This window comes from Zootoca vivipara, chromosome 2 (assembly GCF_963506605.1).
Source record: "Zootoca vivipara chromosome 2, rZooViv1.1, whole genome shotgun sequence".
Taxonomy (NCBI): Eukaryota; Metazoa; Chordata; class Lepidosauria; order Squamata; family Lacertidae; genus Zootoca; species Zootoca vivipara.
Genome location: NC_083277.1, coordinates 94238260 through 94252749, shown reverse-complemented (window position 1 = coordinate 94252749; position 14490 = coordinate 94238260). Strand labels below are relative to the sequence as shown.

The window sequence follows — 14490 nt, the reverse complement described above, 5'->3', positions numbered from 1 at the left end:
GTTGCAATTGACAGCATACTGGCAATTCAACTCACACCATCAGAGGCATTCACGTAGCACTGGTGGAAAAGAAACAGCACCAGTGACAGCTAGCAGTGCTTATTTGTTACTGTTTTTCCACCAACTGAATGAGCTACTGTAACTGCAGAATACTTAATGCTATGCTGCTTTGTGGCACTTCCAAAAACAACCACCACACAAATACTCCTGGTGCACTTTGCCCTTGTAGGTAGGCCTAACAGCACCAACAAATGATAAAACCCATATATTTTCCAAAATTAGTAATCGCTTTACTGGAGAAGATGATTATAAAGGTCTTTATTGATGGATGAAGAAGTGGCACAGCTACTTTTAGATAAATTGTCCCTTCATTCTGTTGCCAACAACTTCACTAATATTTTATTATAAAATACTTGGTTTGTGTGGACTCCTGAGATTACATAGTATATTAAGAACTTGACAAATGAAAAGTCTTTCCCATATGCCACAGTTTGCCATTAGTGGCATTAGTAATTATTATCATGAATGGTAACATAAGCACACAGTTCATGTAGTCCATAGATGTGTGCTGAAAGCTTGAAAAAGTACTGGTATTAATTAAACTTGGATGACTACGTTATGTACTGCCATTTTCCCTCCATATGATTGACACCTGTGTTCACCAGAAAGACTGTCCAAGGACCACAGCTGATATATTATTACTGAAAAGAATGGCTATCATGATTAATCACATGGGTGAATAACAATGATGAAATATAACCAGATAAAATGTGGTTATCATAGCATGTGTGAAATTAAAGTAGTTGACTTGAAGTTAACAATTTTATGTACTTCTTTTGGGTGTTCAGTTTTACATTATTGTTATTTTGAAAAAGTACTCTTTCTTTTCTGTAATACAGCAATGGCCTTTCTTCCATAAAGAGATCAAAATGTATTGCTCAGCCCACTTTATACAATGGGAGTAATTGTCAAGGTATTCACAGTACACTATTACGCCTGACTGTGAGGTGTTTTGAAAGAGCAAAAGATATCTGGGAAACCAGGTAGGAAAGAGTAGCTAGTAAACTTGAAGAAAAGAGCTGTGGCTCAGTGTTTAAGACAAAAACAAAAAGTTTTCCATGCAGAAGGTTACAGGTTCAAGCCCCAGTGAAGAAAGAGACCTGGCTGAGACCTTGAGAGGTCCTATATACCGTGTTTCCCCTTTTTTAATTCGTAGTCAAAAAGTAAGCCAGGGCAGCAATTTTAAGCATTTGCGACATATAAGACATACCCCGAAAATAAGACATGCCTGCCAACCCTGCCGAGGAGGCCTGCCACCCCACAGCCCAGAAACGTGAGTTTCCTGGAGCTTCTGGAATTTCTCCTCCAGGGCTTGCCACTCCGCCCGGCACTTTTGCAGGAGCTGTGCCATGGCTCCAGGGCCGAGCGCGCACTCCTCCCGCTGCTGCTGCTGTCCGGGAGAGCGACGAAGCCGAGCGAGATCCGCACCCCCCGCCTCCCAACCTGCCGGCCCGGCCAGAGGGCCGCATCGGGCCCTCCCCGCCGCCAGCTGACGATCCGAGGAAGCCCCGCTGCCGCTGCCAGTCCCCGAGCTCCGCTTCGGCTCGGGGGGCTGGTGGGGAAGGCAGGCTGCCAGGCGGCAAGCAGCAAGCAGTGCCCGCTGAGCTTTGGCTCCAGGGCTGTTGTCGCCTGCCTGCCTTTCCTGAGGAAGCCCCGCCGCTGCCGCCAGTCCCCCGAGCTGTGCTGTGGCTCAGGGGACTGCCGCGTGCCTGACATCACCGAGGCCAGAATCCGCTCACCCCTGCCTCTGGTTTCAGCCCCCGTGCGCCTTCTCCCAGGGAGCCTTGGTGCGGCGCTTCACAGGCGGCCCCCGCGGGAAGCCTGCAGCTACGGGGGGACCTGACCTGGCGGCGGAGGCGGCCCTCCCGGGCCATTTGCACGTGCTGCAGATAGGAGTGCATTGATTCCTGCAGGTTGCGCACGCACGCCCTGCCTGCTCTCCCCGCAGCTCAGAACTGGCGGCTGCTGCCGGAACGTTGTGGTCCGCATGGCCCGAGGGAGAGCAGCGGCGGGAGCCCCGCTGGCCCTGCCAGGGTGATGGGCGACAGCGGGAGCCCTGCTGGCCCCTTCCGCGCTGCCGGAGCGTCATGGGCTGCATGGCCCGCCGCCGGAATTTTGTGGGCAGGGAAGCGGGAAGCAGGCAGGCGGGCTGGGCGATGGGCCCATGGCTGCGCTCGGCGGGGCCAGTAGTGGGCTCAATGCTGGCCTGCGCCGGCCTGCGCCAGGGGCTCCGGCTCTATCTGCTGCCGGCGCACGGTGCCTCGTCGTGGCCGGGATCTGGGTCATGGTTGTGTGAGTGCCCTCCCCTCCCATAGCGGCGCCCGGGACGAAGCTGTCTCTGAGCATGCACAGAGAGACACCCCCTTCCCACCCACACCCCCGCTAGTCCAGTGCCGGGGAAAAGGTGTCTTGGAAAGCCGGGGTGGGTTTATAGCTCGGGATGGGGGTGGTCTCTGAGCACGCAGAAAGTGCCTCCCTCGCCGCTGCTTTTGCACTTTTTTTCTTGTCTCTTTTTAAAAGAAGTTGCTCCCCAGGGTGGGTCCATAATAAAAACCTAATAAAAAATTAAGACACCCCCTGAAAATAAGACACCTTGTGTTTTTTGGAGGAAAAAAAGTTATAAGACGGTGTCTTAAAAAAGGGGAAACACGGGTAGTACAACAATCCTCTGGTTTGATACAAGGCATAGGTGCCAAGTTCTCCCCTTTTTTAAGGGAAATTCCCTTATGCTAAATAGGCTTCCTCCTGAGAAAAGGGAAAACTTGGCAGCTATGATACAAGGTGGCTACATATTTCCATAATATGGGAGTTCAGAGGTATGAAAATCCAAGTGACAGATCATAGGCTGCCTCTGGTAAGTTTAGTTATATCATACATATTGCCCACTAGACAGGAAATAGTTGGAATTAGCATTTTAAAAGGGCTACATTGTTAGCTCATTGGCTGACCCTGCATCAGTCATTCTCTTTTGGTTGGCTTAACCTGCATCAAAGTGTTGATGTAACAAAATGGTGGAAGAGGAAAGAACCTTATATGCAGCCTCCAGTTCCTTGGAGGTAGGATGGTATAAAAATGGGGAAATTTCCAGAATTGTTACATTCATATGCAAATTTAAACAAATGTAATTGATTAAGGCTCAAATCTTAACTCTGCTTAATATAGAATAAGTGCCACTGAAGACAGTGGGACATATCTGAGTAGAATTGCCCTGCACAATTTCTTTGATTAAGCAACTAAGATAATTGATGACAACCCTGCTTATTTTCTTCTTTCTTTTCTGTCAAACTTTAGTTCCTAAGATGTTGGGAAGAGGGACCTTTTTCACTTTAACATACGGTATAAAACAAGGATAGGGAACCTGTGGCCCTGCAGATGTTGTTGGACTTCAACTCCTATCATCTCATTGGCTGTGCTGGCTGGGCCACATGGGAGCTGGGAGTCTATAGCAGGCACCTGGATGCTTGATTACCTGCCAGCCCTACTAATTCAGGAGTTTCTGCTATCTGCAATTCAGCTTGAAGTTTTGTATTTAGGAAGTCCTGATGCTGCTCAGGGACACAGCACATGCCTTGCATGCAAAAGGTCCCATATTCAGTGCCCAGCATCTCTAGGTAGGGCTAGGAAAGAGCTGAAACCTTAGACAGTCACTATCCGTCTGTGTGCAAACAATGTTTATTTCAAAAATGTATTTCCCATTTTCTCCTCCAAGAGGAGCCACTCAAAGCAAATAACGAAATATAAAAACAAGCACAAAAATAAAAACAAGAATTCAACATTAGAACAACTTACCAACAACAAACAAGACTAAAAGCATCATCAGATAACACAGGGGCTAGAGCTAAAAGCAAGCAAGCAAGCAAGCGCAGAGTCAAAGGCTTCAAAGGCTGGCAGGACACAAGATAAAAATAAGCTAATTTCTTAAGGCAGGGAATTCAAAGTATAGGGTGCTACTATAAAGCCCTTTCATGCATTACCAACGGTAACTCAGAAAGCAAATGGACGCAACAGGGCTATGTTCTGCCTCAGAGACAGTAAGCCTCTGAATACCAGTTGCTGGAAAATCACAAGCAGGGAGAGCAAGGTTGCACTAAGGTCATACTTGTGGGCTTCCCACAGGCATCTGGTAGCCATTGTGAGAACAGAATGCTGGACTGTATGAGCTTTTGGCCTGATCCAGCAGGCCTTTATGAGTGACACATTCACTTTGGAGCAGTCTGTCTTTCAAGTAGCTTGGGCCAAAGCTGTTTAGGACTTCAAAGGTAATTACTGAGCCAGGTAGACCAGTGGTCTGACTCAGTATAAGGCTTCCTACGTTACACGAGCATTGGCTTAATTAATTTACAAAAGAAAACTTTTTAAAGTTGTTGTATAGCTGTGAGTAGGGTTGCCAGACTCAATAGAGGACAGGACTTCTGTGCCTTTAATTGCCCTGTTCTCTTTTGAGTCTGGAAACCTTAAAGAGAAACCAGTAGGCCCTTTGTTTAATTTCCAAGCAAAGGGTCTGCTGGTTTCTCTTTAAGGTTTCCAGACTCAAAAGAGAGCAGGGCAATTAAAGGCACAGAAGTCCTGTCCTCTATTGAGTCTGGCAACCCTAGCTGTGAGGTCCTTTGGATAACCATATAACATATTGTACATCTCCTTCATGTCCCCATTTTATCACCACAACGATCTTGTGAACTTAGGCTGAGATATAAAAAGAGGTTCCAACAACCCCAACCCCCTGTATTCAAGGATTGTGTGATGTGGGGTTGTGGGGCAACGCAGGCTAGTCTCATCACCACCACACCCAGCAGCCAGGCCCCTTCCCTGCCACCCACACATTTGGCATGCATGCACAGAGATCCTCCATGCAAACATTTTGTATGCACACATATAACCTGGCAGGTGCCCCACAACCCTTTTACACTTTCCTTGAATGCATGACTTCCCACACCGCCACCACTACCAGTAGCATCATATGAACTCCCCAAGAGTGGCTGGCCAAATCCAGTGAGCTCCCTGGCTGGATTAGGTGGCCTTGTCTAATATTTTAACCATTTAAGAACGCTGGCCTCAGATTTATGCTCAGACTTGTTTGCTTGCTGATGTACCCCTTCCAACTGAAGCAGTTTTACAATCCCCCCCTTAATTTTCTTAAAAACATATGGGTGACCACGAGTTTTCACAGGAGCACTCATTTTAGGAGAGTTGTGCTTTAAATATTTTTTTCTTGAATTATTCAGGGGCCAGCTATCGGGGGTGGGGTGTGTGGGGTGGGCCTGTTTGATCTCCCTGCCTCCTTCCACCACGTGCCCACAGCTAAGTGAGTCCTTTGAGTTGCTGAAGCAGGTAAGTGAGGCAATGGCTTGCTGTGCTCCAGTCACTGTTATTTTCTTTCACAGTAACCTCCATTAACTTATTCGCCGCCACCCCCCTCCAAAAAAACCCCCGACTTTGACGTATTCCTCCTGGATACTGAGTGACCAATCAAGCAGTGACAGAGGAGGGAATGTAGCCAATCGGTCATCGTTGCTACCTGTGGGCAATATTTTTAGCTCAAAGGGAATTAAAAGAAGGGGGGCGGGAAGATGAGAAGAACGGAGAGAAAACAAAAGGAAGTATTTTTGCGCATACAACTGCAACGTTTTTGCGTACGTTTTATTATTTAAAAACCCCCAGTAAGTTACGTATTACCGTGAAAAACAAAAGAGAGGAATCTCTGCGCATAAATGCAAATAAGTTTTCAAATATGGAATCGGACACAAACGCAGAAATCCGGTTGCTTTTCTTCCGGTCTTGTTGGCAACACTCGCACGATTCATAATTCCCCCCCCCCCGGCCTCGCCCGGTTTTATGTGCTTTGCCTGGACGCTGCACAGCCCCTAAAGTCCCCCAGGCAGCACTTCAGGCTGATTTCAGTCATCTTCGTGGAGAAATAAACCAACGCAGTTCCTTCCCTTCCTGCGAAGATGGCAAAGCTCCACAGGGAAGGGCTGCCTGGCAAACCGCAGAGATCCTGCCTGGTTCAGCAAAGCCTCGCCGTCGCTACAACGGAAATCGGACCTCGCAAGTTCCTTCGCTGTTCCTCCCTTTGAGTGGCAGATTCCCGCGCCCAATGACTTTCTCTTCCTTCTCCAAGCTCCAACCAACGCAGTAAGACTGGAAAGATTGCGCTTTGCCTCCGTCTATAGAAAAGGGCAAAATTGTAAAGCGACGTTTCCCTCCTCACCCACCCCCGCTTTTGCTTTACCTGTAACGCCTCCCCCTCCGCTTCCTTTAATCTCTCTGCTTTAACTTCTCTTCTCCCGCTTCCTTTGCATTGCTGTTTGGTACCTAACAATAATTTTTAAAAATCCAAGGACTCCCAAGAGCTGCGCAGACGCATGTGTTTCAGCAGCGGGGTGGAGCATGCGAGATTGGCACGCAGCCTGGTCACCGGTGAGTGAACAGCTTGGGAACCAATGATAAGAGGAAAGGGGGCGGGGATAAGAATTGGTGGATCTAAGATTACTCAGCCGCCGCTCTGTGGTAGGAAGCTTGCCCACCCAATGCCCCCCTCCCGCTTTCACTGTTTATACGTCAAAAAGAGCTAGAGATGAAGGTAACGCCCACCATCACAAATATCCCCGAATTTTCCACCTTTTTTGCCATCCCAGATCACCATCATCAACAACAATTACTAGGCATGCTGGGTGCTTAATTACCTTCATCATCATCATCATCTGACATTTTAGAAGTGTTACAATCAAGCGGTATACAAATAAGCAACAGTAATTATTTGCCACGCTGGGTACTTAATTCCCGTCTTGTAAAACTCCTTCGCAAGATTCAAAAGCCAGAACTTGAATATATCCAACGCAATTTTTCCAAAACAACAGCAAAACCTTTGTGTTTTTCTATGAGTGTTCGTTAGTGTCTCGCTTGTAAAAATGTCTGTCGCTATGACTGACATGGGTGTGTTATTATGTTATGGTGTGTGTTATGTGAGGCAGTGCATCGCTGCGCCCATTGAGGTACACTGCACCACCCGCGGGGATCAGTCCATCCAGTTTTAGGATGGAAGACAAATTAAAGGGGTGCATTTAGGAGCACTATTTGGGTGAGGATAAAATTGCTGCCTCCCTTTTGGGAACTCGCCCGTGAAATTCAAACAACCTGCCCGCCACATAGCCCTGCCTTGGGATCTGTTTGTTTGACAGGTTTCTGAGTATGACGATGTGTTAGGAGCTGTGTTGGGGTGTTGTTTTTTAACCCAATATAGATAGTAACTATAGCAACTATCGATTCAAATCACACCCTCGTTTTTTTATAAGCCAGGTTGTGCCTTAGGTTTATAGGATCTTCTCAGTTACAGGGGACTATTTAATGGTCTGTATCAGTGGTCAAGGCTAGAGACAGAGGAAAGAACGCAGGCATTCAGAGTACAGTTGCGTTTCTTACCTTTGAAGAAGCAGGTTCTGCAGAATTTTAAAGCAACGCAAAACCCTGCAAAACCTGCTTTGCCAAAGACAAAAGGTGTCAGCAGCAATCTCCATTTCCATTTGCCTTCATTCCGGGGAGGGGGCACCGGGACCCCCTGACTGGATGTAGAAGCATTGAGTTTGCCTGGATGTAGAAGCATTGCGTTTGTCTGAGATATATTCTTCGGGAATAATTACAGGCGGAGAAATGCCATCTCTGGTTAAACCAGGTAAGTCTAATACATTGCTTTCTATCAAAGGTATGTCACTGAATTAATTCTATTGGTATGAAAACGACGACTCCTCCCAAAAGGGAAGAAGCGCGAGTGCTCCCTGCCCGTGTAGTTAGTGTCGGGTCACCTTACACAGGAGGAGGCTGAGGAGCCCTTGGCCATTGATGCTTCGCAATTCTCCCTTTAACAGGTTCGGGCACATTTTTTCCCCTCGATGACGTCAAAATCAAGGAGCATCCTGGGAAACGTAGTTTCGTTCTTCCTGGGAGGGAGGGAAGGGGTGTGCTCAAAGGAGAGTGACGTAGACGTTTGACGTAACCGCAAGCCTCGCAGCAGCAGGGGGTGGGGATGAGGGAAGGCGTGAGCGTAGCCGTAGAGAGAGCCCGTTTCTCATTGGCTCCTGAGAGGCAAGAGTGTGGGGGGGAGGGGAGGGGGACGTACAGAAAGCAAGATGGCGATGAGCAGAATATATCAATACAGTACACTAAAGATGTGTGCATAAGAAGGGTGGGACGGGGACACGGGAGCGGACGTATAGGCAGGGGAGGAGCATGTGCAAAGATGGGGAAGGAGGAGGAGGTGGCAGCAGCAGCAGCAGAGGATGACGCTGTTGGCAGGAGAGTTAAAGGAAAAGCAAACAGCCGAAGAAATGTGGAAAGAGGAGGGAACAACTGCCAGAGGAGAAAGAGGGAAGCCTGAGGACGACGGCAGAAGGGAGAAAGGAAAGGCGAGGCATAACTCAGACATCGAATGCAATGTAGCGCTACGTCACTGCCGAAATATTAAAACAGAATAGAACAACTGGGCGGGGAGGGGAAAATGTGTGTCGCAAAGTGAAACCTACAGCAGAGGGACATGGGGAGGGCACTCTTATGCTGGGGTTGAGGGTGATCTGTTTGTGAGTCCACCTGGATAAGGGAAAAGGGCAACGCTAGGAACCCTATGCTGGGGGGAAAGCGAAGACAAGGGGAGGGGGAAGTGGGAATGTGATGGGACCGAGGGGTTAGGAGTAGCTGGGGGAACAGAGACGGGTGGGACTGTGCCTTATTGGCAAGCCCAGTGCCCCAATCAGGAGCAGGACCCGTGACAGGGGACGGCCGATTGGTAGGTTGGTGGGTGGGGCCAGAGAGAGCTGTGGGCGGAGAGCGGGTGGGCGTAGCCACACGGGATGAAGGGGCGGGGCAAGGGAAGGCATATATAGAGGAGCGGCGAGAGCTCGGGAGCTACAAGAAGGCGTCTAGCAGCTGCTGAGGCGGAGCGCGCTGTCTTTCTCGTCCCGGGGTGTGAGAAGCGCCATCCTCCCTTTTCCTCCCCCCACCCGTTCCTAGCGCTCTTCCTGGGGTTATGGGGCTTCGGTACTGAGCTCCTCCCTCCTTTCCTTCAACCCCAACCCCCGGGACTGCCACCGGGATTTGTTTGCACTATTCACATCACCTTCTTCACCCACTCACCCCGGGTGAGTATCTCTCCTTCCCTCCTTCCTTCCGTGTGGGGCGAGCGGTGTGGGGAGCTGCTGCTTCTGTCAAGACCCGGCTGTGAGGGAGGAGGTGGAGGTCGGCGACTTGCCATAGGCCGGCGGGGCTTGGAGGGAGGACAGGGGCCCGGAAGACTCCGGGGGTGGCGGAGGGCGGCTTACCGCACCTTCGCCTCGTCGCCCAGCCCCATAGAGCAGGGCCGGCGGTGTGCGTGAGGGGTGGCGGTGGGGGGCTTTTGTGCCAGCGCCGCTGGAGGAGGACAGGCTGAAGAGTTGGCGCAGCTCGACTGGGAGGAGAGGAGTGGGGGGGGGAGGCTGGGGGAGCCTTTGTGGGGCCGCCCCATGGAGGTCGGCGAAGGGGGCGTCGGACCAGACCTGGCTGGCTGGCGTTGCTGGTGCGGAGGCAGAGAGGGTGTTGGCAGAAGGGCTGACAGGGCAGCGCTGGCTGAGGGTGTTGACACAGCCCTGCAGAGGGAGGCGGGGAAGCGAGCGAGCGAGAGGCGCTGGCAGGCGCAGCCCCTCCGAGGCAGCCGCTTGGGAAAGGGGGCTGGGGGGGGGGGTCGGTGGCACAAGGCAGCCTCGTACAGCAACCGTGTGTCTCGGGAGGGGGGAGGATTCGGGTGCTAAGTGTGTGTGGGGGGGTTGTTGGTTGGCACAGCTTTTCTCCCCCACCCCCCAATCCCGGCCGTGGCAGGGGAGGGAGAGGCTGCTTAGGTTGTCTGGCACAGCCCCTCCTCTGGTGGTGGGAGGAGGCAGAAGTGTTGGGACGGCCCTCTTGAAGGTTGGCGCTGGAGGGAGGGGAGGCGCAAGTGTGGTTGGCACAGCCTGTTCAGGGAGGGGAGCGCAGTTGAAGAGGGTGGGGGTGGGTGGGGAGAAAAGGGGTCGGCATAATCCCACCCAGATTGTTTGTGGGGGGGGGACTCAATGCATTGGCAGCAGTCTTAAGATGGATGTGGTGGTTGTGAGGCTGTGGTGGCAAGGGTTGAGGGAGAGAAGGTAGAAGTAGATTATAGTATGGTGCTGAGAGAAACACACCAGCTATAACTGGGGGGGGGCTTTGGGGAGGGAGCCTGTCTTTACATGAGTAGAGACCATAAAGATCCAGACAATACCAGGTTGGGGGGAGCGAATATAAGGCAATCTTATCCATATCTGTTCCTACATATGTTTGATCAGGTTGAAAACTCACTTTTAAAGGTAGTAGTTGCTGGTTTTCTGGCTCAAATTCTTGTTCCTAGCACAAGGAGATGAGAGGGGAAGGCCGCTTGACCAAGAGAGCGAGGACTTGGCCAATCATCTTCCTTTTCATAGAAAGCACTTTTTCTCCTGCTGGAGCTCCAAGAGCTGTGAGCAGAAATCTAATGAGACCCAACTGCCTGGTTATGTAACGCCCATATACCCTGCTTAAAAGTTCCTCCTTTTCCCCTCTTGTCTCCAATTCCTTGACTAACGTAATTAACATATATAATTAATTTTAAAAGGTTCTTTTTTTAAAGCTAGAAAACGTTTGAACTGTTCCAGGTTGTTTTGTTTAATCAGATTTTTGTGCCAGGGGAAGGATGCCAATTTAATTTCTGTTCTTCTTGAAAGGGTAATATAGTCCCTACGTGCAGGGGTGGTTAAACAGATGGATTAATAAATCATTTTGTATGTTCCATATAGCTAGTCCAATCAGATCATCTGCACTTTCATATGTTGCATTTGTAAATATCTTCTGTTTGCCCTTGATCTTTCCTTATCCCCACCCAGTGCTGATCCAGCAATCGTTTAAAGGTCGCCTTATCATACAGCTGGTAGTTCTCTTATCATGTAAAGAGGGCAAAAGGAAAGGGAAATGTCTTTAAAAGCTGGGTTAACCTCTAAAAGCTAATCATTTAGGGCAAGGAATTGGAATCTACTCAATTTGAGTGCATTTTTGCTTTCTAGCTTATGAACTTACTAGATTTCAAAACTACTGTTGCGATGCAATGCAGTGCCGTTAAAAACAAAAAACTGTTAATGAGTAAACACAACTTTATTAAATTTTGTAGTAACTTTTTAAAGATAGAAACTTTGTCTTTACAGGCTTTTAATCTGGGCAGTATGATTTTTCAGTAGTATGTTATTATTGATTTAGCATTGTATTTTATATTACAATTTATTAACTCTATTGATTTCATTATAAATGAGAATACCAGCTATGTAAGGAATTTGGCTAACAGCTTTTTCAAATTTCCCAGTACACTGAAGATTTTAATACATTCTCTTTATAGTATAATGTATTCGTAATTAAAAATTGGTTGTCTGGTAAGGATGGACTTCTTGCTTGATTCCTCATAATGAACTTCATGTGTGAATATTGCAATAAAATTATAATTCTGGAATTTTATGTAGATTTTTTTCAAGTACACATTTTCTATCAAAATATAAGAATTACTTCTCTTTTCTTTGAGCTCAAGCAATTTTGAAATTCTACCAGCATAGAAAACTACATGTTACACTTAAAACTAAGAGTTTTATAGCCTCAAAATGAAGAATTACTTTTTAGTCTATTGGCATTATTTTCAAATATCTTAATGTTATGGCTGGCTTCTGTTAGTCACCAAAACTAAAGGTGGTAGCAGAAACATTTACAGGACAACTACCATTCTTTTGTTTATGTCCTAGACTCTTGCTCTTCTCTCCACATTACTTAAGTACCCGAGCTGCAAACTCAGAACTTGAAATGCATCCATGGTGATCTTGCATTTGTTCTCTGTGTATTTAATCTGCTTAGCTTTTAAGTTGCATATACAGTGCCAGTGTGTTGTAAATATTTGTAGTTGGGAAATATAACCTATTTTAGGGAAAGTGTGATGCTAAAATAAGAGGCCTAGTTGACTTGCTTGTGCACTTTCCTTATTTGGATCTTTGCTTTTGTTTTTCTTAAAGGAACAACACTACTCAAGGTGAAGAATAATAATCTTCTAGAATCAGCACTTTGAACAAATTTTTGCTTTCCTGTGGTATTTTGAACATTTCTCCCATTCTTTGTGGTTTGAAACGGAGACTTTGTAATTCTGTGCTGTAGCAGCTATGCAGCTTGAAATACAAGTAGCACTCAATTTCATTATTTCGTATTTGTACAATAAGCTTCCCAGACGACGTGTGAACATTTTTGGTGAAGAGCTGGAAAGACTACTCAAGAAGAAGTATGAAGGGCATTGGTATCCAGAAAAGCCATACAAAGGATCAGGGTTTAGATGTATACATGTAGGGGAGAAAGTGGACCCAGTTATTGAACAAGCATCCAAAGAGAGTGGTTTGGACATTGATGATGTTCGTGGCAACCTGCCTCAGGATCTTAGTGTCTGGATTGACCCGTTTGAGGTTTCATACCAAATTGGTGAAAAGGGACCAGTGAAAGTGCTTTATGTGGATGATTCCAATGAAAATGGATGTGAATTGGATAAGGAAATCAAGAATAGCTTTAACCCAGAGGCCCAGGTGTTCATGCCAATTAGTGACCCATCATCTTCTGTCTCAAGTTCTCCTTCGCCTCCCTTTGGTCACTCTGCTACTGTGAGCCCAACCTTCATGCCCCGTTCCACCCAGCCTTTAACGTTCACCACTGCCACATTTGCTGCCACCAAGTTTGGCTCAACCAAAATGAAGAACAGCAGCCGCACCAACAAGGTCGCCCGCACTTCTCCCACTAACCTTGGCTTAAATGTCAACGATCTGCTGAAACAGAAAGCTCTTTCCTCCTCCATGCACTCTCTCTATGGTCTTGGCCTAGGTAGCCAGCAGGTTCCACAACAGCAGCAACCACCACAACAGCAGCAGAAAACGTCTGCTCTTTCTCCTAATGCAAAGGAGTTCATTTTCCCCAATGTACAGGGCCAAGGTAGTACAAACAACCTATTCCCTGGCGACAGTCCCCTTAACCTTAGCCCTCTCCAGTACAGTAATGCCTTTGATATGTTTGCAGCCTATGGAGGTCTAAATGAGAAGTCTTTTGTGGATGGCTTGAATTTCAGCTTAAATAGCATGCAGTACTCTAACCAGCAATTCCAGCCTGTTATGGCTAACTAAAACAAAATACAAATCATATTGTACAAGTTGAAATGCACGTACCCAAGGGTGTATCTTTTCCACCTCTTGAGTTTTTTTTAAAAAAGCTTGTAGTATGAATACATTCAAGCTTGGTTAGATAAGGACAACATGCATCATTTTTTCATTTGCCAACCAAGCACAAAGTTATTTTTTACTGACTGTACATTAAATATACTCGAGATATGGCCTCTTACAGTATTTAAGATATAGCAAGGACATGGCTGATTTTTTATATATATAAAAAATTGGCACTAATAAGTGGGTTTATTGGTCTTTTCTAATTGTATAATTTAATTTAGTACAAAGTTTGTAAAATATCAGAGTATATATTGTTTCTACAACATGGTATTGCATTTTTATCTTTTTACTACAGTGATCTGTGACAACTGCAGCAGCTTCATGTTGTATTTTTTTTACTGAAATTATAAAATTCATCTTAAAAAACATCAATTCTAAAAAGTGTGCAAAATATTCCTTAAGCGGTGGAATTCAAATTGTATGGAATACTTTTTTCCAAGAAAGAAACACAAATTGTATTTTCTGTTAAAAAGTTTAAAGATTTTTTGCTATATATTATGGAAAAAATGTAATCGTAAATATTAATTTTGTACCTACATTGTGCAATACTTGAAAAAGGTATAAAAGTATTTTGAGTCAGTGTCTTATGTTAAAGAGAGGGACTGAAATAGTTTATATTAAGTTTGTATTAAAATTCTTTAAAATTCAACTGGTGTTGTGGATTTTTTAAATAGTCAAATAACATTGCAATGTTAATGCTGGGTAGCAGCCTTTATTAACATGGATCTTATAATATAAAGCAGTCTTCTGTGTTGATGCAAGTTGATAATTTACTGTGCTACTTACTATTATAACGCAGTATACTGTTGTATTAAGTTTATACTTCAACTAATTTTCATCCTAAAGCTCTTCCTATATGAATCCCCTTTCCATACTGCAATCAGTTAGTGTTAAAACATTTATTCCTCAACAGTGAATGCTAAATATTATTTAATGCTGGATTTCTGATAATAGTTTATTAAATCTATAGAGAATTGGGGAGGGGTTATAATGAAACTCATGTGAATCCAATAATCAGTTTTTTTTATCTTGTGTTACAACTTTAGAGCTCAGAAAGCTACCTGAAAACATGCTGTTTAAGGAAAACCAGTTCTATAAATATATTTCATCATTGTTTGATCCATTCTGTTCT

At 46.2% G+C, this 14490-nt stretch overlaps 1 protein-coding gene and 1 long non-coding RNA gene across 3 annotated transcripts; one reads left to right on the top strand and one right to left on the bottom strand.

Annotated features, from left to right (window-relative positions):
- Window positions 1-5679: 5679 nt before the first annotated feature.
- LOC118079777 (uncharacterized) lies at window positions 5680-6420 on the bottom strand. Its single transcript, XR_004691888.2, has 2 exons — window positions 6290-6420; window positions 5680-6224 (listed from the first exon to the last, which is right to left on the bottom strand). It is a non-coding gene; the product is annotated as an uncharacterized LOC118079777 (long non-coding RNA).
- TOB1 (transducer of ERBB2, 1) lies at window positions 6339-14007 on the top strand. 2 transcript variants are annotated; one of them, XM_060271882.1, is made up of 2 exons: window positions 6339-6477; window positions 12117-14007. In XM_060271882.1, exon 2 carries the CDS (start codon window positions 12261-12263, stop codon window positions 13257-13259), a length of 999 nt encoding a protein of 332 aa, XP_060127865.1. In that variant the 5' UTR covers window positions 6339-6477; window positions 12117-12260; the 3' UTR covers window positions 13260-14007. The 2 variants fall into 2 exon arrangements, with proteins under 2 accessions (XP_060127865.1, XP_034960238.1); XM_035104347.2 differs by lacking the exon at window positions 6339-6477 and adding an exon at window positions 8947-9188.
- Window positions 14008-14490: the final 483 nt, after the last annotated feature.

What these genes read in the sequence shown, in the direction of transcription:
- TOB1 (XM_060271882.1), top strand. Translation starts at nt 12,261, where the DNA reads ATGCAGCTTGAAATACAAGTAGCACTCAATTTCATTATTTCGTATTTG.